Source organism: Schistocerca nitens, chromosome 4 (genome assembly GCF_023898315.1).
Source record: "Schistocerca nitens isolate TAMUIC-IGC-003100 chromosome 4, iqSchNite1.1, whole genome shotgun sequence".
Lineage (NCBI taxonomy): Eukaryota > Metazoa > Arthropoda > Insecta > Orthoptera > Acrididae > Schistocerca > Schistocerca nitens.
In genome coordinates, this window is record NC_064617.1 from 158,607,488 (window position 1) to 158,614,387 (window position 6,900).

The following is a 6,900-nucleotide window of genomic DNA, read 5'->3' on the forward strand; positions in this document are numbered from 1 at the left end:
AAATCACATTGTAATTCTGTAAGAGGCAGCAAAGGACTTGGAGGAGCACTTGGACGGAATGAACGGGGTCATTAAAGGTGGATGTATGATGAACACGAATAAAAGCAAGACAAGGATAATGGAATGTAGTATAATTAAATTAGGTGCTGTTGAGGCAATAGGATTGGGATATAACTCTGAAATTTGTATATGAGTTTTGCTATTTGCGCAGTAAAATACTCATGATTCCCCGATTACGAAGGATGTAAAATGTAGGCTAGCAATGAAATGAAAAGCGTTTCCGAAGAAGAGAAATTTATTAACATCGAATTTTGATATATGTTTTATGAAGAACTTTCTGAATGCATTTGTATTGAGTAAGCCATGTATGGAAGTGAAACAAGGATTACACAAGAAGAGTATTGGGGCTTTTGAAATGCGTTGCTACAGGAGAATGCTGAAGATTTCTGGAGTAGATAACATGACTAATGAGAAGTTAATGAAAAGAAATTTGTGGCACAACCTGACTCGAAGAAAGGATCGGTTGATATGTCACATTCTGAGAAATTAAGGGATCACCTATTGTTATATGGTATTTACCTCTGTGGTACTGAAGAATGTACTTGCGGAACGTTGTCAGCTATGATATACTTGTTCCATATTCTATTTTGCTATTTTGAGCACTCAAGGTGACTTTGTAATAGCTGAAATGTAGACCAACTATAACAAAACGCCATCAGTTGTTGTTCTTTTCTGTATTTTCTGTATTCAACGATCGCTGCGCAGAACGGGATCATATGGATTTCAGCCTGATTTCTAAGTTTTACAGAGAAAATTATCCAGCCGATTCTTGTTTGTGTGTCACTCTTTTAGATGCCTCCTTAGTCAGGGGTCGTATCCCTTAAGACCATTTGACGACAATGGAGTTATTTTTCAATATACTGTAACAGTCAGGATTAAAATACACACTACAGTACTTTTAATGTTTCTAATAAAAAATTTAACTTTTTATGGTTCATTGTAACCAAGCAAGGCGTCTTACCATTTAAGTTTTCATGCCCAAATTACAAAAATGAACCGATCCCAACGATCTCGTATTTTTATGGAACAAATCGATAATTACTTGCTGCTCATACGTTGTATGCGCACCTTTTGGTTCAGTTAAACTCATTTTGCTCCAAACGATACAAATTGTTGTTGTCTGCAGCTTGTGAACAGTTTATCTGCGCTCTTAGAATGTAAACTGAAATGCACAACCTGCGTTGTTCCAAATTGCCTCAGTAAACCACTTTATGTAGTAACATCAGCACTGCTCCATGACAGGGTATAAGATGGAGCGGCGTACCCCACGGATATGTATCTAAAATGATCTAAAATGAATCGAATACAATACCACTACTCAGATTCTGAGAAAAATCATTAACCTCCATTTATGCAGTCTTCGAATGCTTCTAGTTTCTCTAGGGAATGTAGTTTTGAACGGCAGCCACATGCCTTCGTCGACGTTATTTGAACCTGGCATAGCTCTTCCGTACACAATGGAGCAGCGTTCGCAATACAAAGATTTCTTCCACCATCGGCACCAATATCGAATCTAGAGATCTCTGTCGTCAACCCCCACCCCCCTCCCCCTGGTCTTTACTCCTGCATGGAACAACAAAAAGTAACCTGTTTCCTCTTAGACAATTAGGAGCCTACTGAAAGCACATTGTTGCACATGCCGTCGCACGCTACAGACTACTGCACAATGTAAGAGGCGCATTGTCAGAAGAGAGTACACGTTATGCGTTTCCTGCAAACGCAGCTCTGTTGCTGTGCAGGTAACAGGTGTATAACAATGTTGGAGTCAAATGGCGTGACAACTGGAAACGACTCCAAATTTAAAGTGTGCTGGACAGCACTACACCTGTGGGCAAAAAGCCTAAATTGTACACAGATTCACCTTGACGTTCTGGCGGTATATGGGCCAAATGTAATGTCGGGTCCAGCAGTGGTGAAATTATGCCAGATATTTGGCTACGTTCGTAGAGACGTTCGTGATTCAGATCGGGAACGTCATCGACATCGACCACAGACAACAGTGGCCAAGCTATTGAGGAAATTATTAGTAGAAACCGCATATTTTCCAACGATGGGGATGTTAACACAGCGGCTAAAGAACTGTTGCGTGACCAAGGAGCGGACTTATATCTTCCAGTAATTGGAAGATTATTAAAACGTTCTGCCTGTTGTTTATAGACACTTCGTGACTAGGTCGAAGGTATTGCCATGTAAGTATGAGGGTCAGTTGAATGAAAACCGAAAACCCGCCACAACCAGACCTAGGAATGGTTCCATTCCAAATCAATCACAATTGAGAGACAAAGTGATGTTTCGTAGAACGGTGTCGGCCGCTGACCAATCTACAACCTCACCCAAACATGCACTTCCTAGTCCGACTGACACCAATGCCCACCCATATCCTTCTTTAGGTAGACACAGATGTGAAAATTAACTATGCAAGATCCGGGCTGCACGTAGGATGTTGTAGCGTTTCCCAGCTAAATCGATAAAAGTCTTCGTCCGATTGGCAGTGCAGGGGCGGTATTGTGCAACAGAAAGATGCTGTCAGACAGCATTCCAACAGGCCGAGGGCAAATAGCAAAGCGGCCAATGGATGCGTCCCACATCTCCCTCGCCAAAGAAATCTAGAGCTGTTCACACAAGTTCCGAACCGAGCGATGTGGCGCAATGGCTATCACACTGGACTCGCATTCGGTAAGACGACGGTCAAAACCCGCGTCCGACCATCCTGATTTCGGTTTTCCTTGATTTCCCTAAATCGTTTCAGGCAAATGCATAGATGGCTCCTTTGAAAGGGTACGGCATACTTCTTTTACCGTCCTTTTATAGTCCGATGGGAATCCCCTCCCACCTCCCGTGTCTTCCAACCAGCCCCCGCATTCAGACGGACGAGGAAGTGAAAGGCTTTGTGTGGTTATTGATCTATTAACGGCCGACCACGTTCTACGAAAGTGGAATTGACACTTTTGTCAGTGGGATAAATGTTTTAACGGATATGGCAATTACTTTCGAATGGAACTACTCCATGATCCCATCATCGTGGATGTTCCATTTATTTCACTGCTCCCCATACTAGTGCAGCATTCAATAAAAGTCATTTGGCCTAAGATAAAAATGTGTAACTTTTATTTTGAAGTCGCCTCTTATATATGCCTCTGAAATAGCCAAAAATATTGCAGAAAGGAAAATTCATCACCGGATGAGGAAAGATTCAGATAAAAGAATGTCGCCCCATCAGACCCAGTAGTATGGAGTTTCTCTTCCCTGTGTTACCAACGGCTTGGAAGTCGAAGAATACCTCTCCATTCAACAGACTCCAGCTCTCACTAAGTAACAAGTCCAGCCTTCACTAATGAACAGCATTGTTTCCTTTAGACAATTAGTTATATGAGTATGCTGACACGTTATTAAGACTTTGTCTAGAGTGAAATAATTGACTCACTCTTGCAGGGTCTGTGCCTTCAACCCCCGGCTTTTCTCCTGGAACCAGGTCTACAGATCCATGTGAATGTATTCTGCTCAGAAGCAGCAACTACGGCACAGTTCCAGGTTCCCAACAACGAAGGCATTTCCACACTTAATGTGATGGATAACGATGCAAAATTAACCTCAGCCACTTTTTATACCTCTCACAAAAAGCAATCATCCAACCTATAAAACAACATTTTCAACTGTAAGCTGTGCACAAGGTTTACACCCTTAAAACAAATTTTCTGAAGTTTCCACCAATTGTTGCACATCTCCTGAAGAAGCCCTCCCTGCAGTTCCCTGTCCACACAGAGCTACACTTCTGGGGAATAGAAGACTGTGAAATAGCGCAAATACGCCAGTTCCTTATACAACATGTGCACCGAAACTGCAACCACTTTGCAACGGGAGGTTTCGTTTAGCTCCGTCACTTCGTCAGGCATCCAGGGATATCAACGATGCCTTATTTAATGTGGGTACCACGTGTGACCATAGTTCCGATGCCAGCATGTGCCTGCGCCATATGCCAGCGAATAAGAAAGCACTTGTTGTTTGCAGCCGACACGATTTCTACTGCTTTATGCAGTCGGAACGCCTATAGATAGAGTGAAATAGCTTTGTGACTGGCAAATTGCTGTAGCTGTAGGAAGTGTTGCCAGCGTGCAGCTATCAGTGCTTGACGAGGCTGTCCATCTACCTGCAAGTAGGTCAACATTGCGATCACAGGGAAATCGAGAAACAACTTTGATATATTCACTACTAGACTTGCTGAAACGTTAAACTTATATTGATCTAAATATACCTGCAGAGCACTCTGTTATTTGTTTCGCATCTCTTTCTGAGTATCCAGAAACTTTTGACAAGAGGCCGGATTACTTCGATGGTATTCAGCATCTCTGGAGGAGGAGATGAACCTGTTCTCACAACAATACAAACATCATCTGCGTATCCCTTGACAGAAGAATGGCTGTTCCTGATTTCTCACAACGTCGGGCATGATATGACCATCTCTGACACAGACTAAGAGGATATTAATGTAGTCAACGAGCTTCATCATTCGCAGCGCTGTGACAGTACTTGTCTTTGTTGCATCCAGAAACTTTTGGTCGAGCAGCGTCATTGCCTAAGCTAGAATACCAGTCTGTTTGCTCCGGCCAGATATTTCGGGCACGCTGCCAGGACGCCATTATTACTGTCAATATACACTCCTGGAAATTGAAATAAGAACACCGTGAATTCATTGTCCCAGGAAGGGGAAACTTTATTGACACATTCCTGGGGTCAGATACATCACATGATCACACTTACAGAACCACAGGCACATGGACACAGGCAACAGAGCATGCACAATGTCGGCACTAGTACAGTGTATATCCAACTTTCGCAGCAATGCAGGCTGCTATTCTCCCATGGAGACGATCGTAGAGATGCTGGATGTAGTCCTGTGGAACGGCTTGCCATGCCATTTCCACCTGGCGCCTCAGTTGGACGAGCGTTCGTGCTGGACGTGCAGACCGCGTGAGACGACGCTTCATCCAGTCCTAAACATGCTCAATGGGGGACAGATCCGGAGATCTTGCTGGCCAGGGTAGTTGACTTACACCTTCTAGAGCACGTTGGGTGGCACGGGATACATGCGGACGTGCATTGTCCTGTTGGAACAGCAAGTTCCCTTGCCGGTCTAGGAATGGTAGAACGATGGGTTCGATGACGGTTTGGATGTACCGTGCACTATTCAGTGTCCCCTCGACGATCACCAGTGGTGTACGGCCAGTGTAGGAGATCGCTCCCCACACCATGATGCCGGGTGTTGGCCCTGTGTGCCTCGGTCGTATGCAGTCCTGATTGTGGCGCTCACCTGCACGGCGCCAAACACGCATACGACCATCATTGGCACCAAGGCAGAAGCGACTCTCATCGCTGAAGACGACACGTCTCCATTCGTCCCTCCATTCACGCCTGTCGCGACACCACTGGAGGCGGGCTGCACGATGTTGGGGCGTGAGCGGAAGACGGCCTAACGGTGTGCGGGACCGTAGCCCAGCTTCATGGAGACGGTTGCGAATGGTCCTCGCCGATACCCCAGGAGCAACAGTGTCCCTAATTTGCTGGGAAGTGGCGGTGCGGTCCCCTACGGCACTGCGTAGGATCCTACGGTCTTGCCGTGCATCCGTGCGTCGCTGCGGTCCGGTCCCAGGTCGACGGGCACGTGCACCTTCCGCCGACCACTGGCGACAACATCGATGTACTGTGGAGACCTCACGCCCCACGTGTTGAACAATTCGGCGGTACGTCCACCCGGCCTCTCGCATGCCCACTATACGCCCTCGCTCGAAGTCCGTCAACTGCACATAGGGTTCACGTCCACGCTGTCGCGGCATGCTACCAGTGTTAAAGACTGCGATGGAGCTCCGTATGCCACGGCAAACTGGCTGACACTGACGGCGGCGGTGCACAAATGCTGCGCAGCTAGCGCCATTCGACGGCCAACACCGCGGTTCCTGGTGTGTCCGCTGTGCCGTGCGTGTGATCATTGCTTGTACAGCCCTCTCGCAGTGTCCGGAGCAAGTATGGTGGGTCTGACACACCGGTGTCAATGTGTTCTTTTTTCCATTTCCAGGAGTGTAGTTACAGAACTGCTTTCGAATGGGCATATTCTCAGGCTGGACTTGAAAATGTATTCTGTTTGTGTTGATTAGTAAAATGTTCTGTAGTTATTAATGTCAGTTTACACTAAAGCGTATTTTCTGCTGTTATATTTTGTGCTACTTCAATAAACTGTGTTACGGACACTACAGCGACACGTTTTTTAGAAATATAGATAGGGAGTGTTGAGACAAACTCACCCCTGATGAGGAGGTTGTAACGCACAGTGCGCGGCGGGTGCGTGGACACCTGGCACTCGTAGTCGCCCTGGTCCGCTGGTCGGGAGTCCTTGACGGTGAGCCTCCAGTTGTCCGGGTACTGGAAGCTGACGGCGTACCGCTCGTCCCCAGAGTACGTCTGCCGGCCCACCGTCAGCAGCTGCAGTTCCTCAGACCCAGGACGCCGGCGCACCCACGACACCTGTGGAGAAATCATTCGTAATTGAAGATGTGTACAGCTGGAACCATAACTGTCAGTAGCAGGTGGGGTGTACACAAATGGAGTACGTCTAAAGAGCCACAGCGAGTAGTTATATCCCCTCAGAGTCACGCTGCTGCTGTACGTATGAGAGCTGAAAGAAGCCCAAACGCCTGGTGACAAATGTCCAGCAGTATCAGAATGTGAAAACCATTCTTAGCTTTCCTAAGCACACAGACGTTGTTAAATTATGGATCATTGGGCGATATCTCTGTTGATTTGTGGTGCACACCTTCCATCGGATTATGATGTGGTCCAGTTAGATTA

At 46.2% G+C, this 6,900-nt stretch overlaps 1 protein-coding gene across 1 annotated transcript in view; it reads right to left on the minus strand.

Moving 5' to 3' along the window:
- Nucleotides 1-6,591, minus strand: part of LOC126252175 (uncharacterized) — a 436,577-nt gene extending 429,986 nt beyond the window's left edge. Inside the window, exon 1 of the mRNA XM_049953045.1 lies at nucleotides 6,357-6,591. Coding sequence (XP_049809002.1) covers nucleotides 6,357-6,591 — 235 coding nt within the window. The remainder of the gene's footprint in view (nucleotides 1-6,356) is intronic.
- Nucleotides 6,592-6,900: the final 309 nt, after the last annotated feature.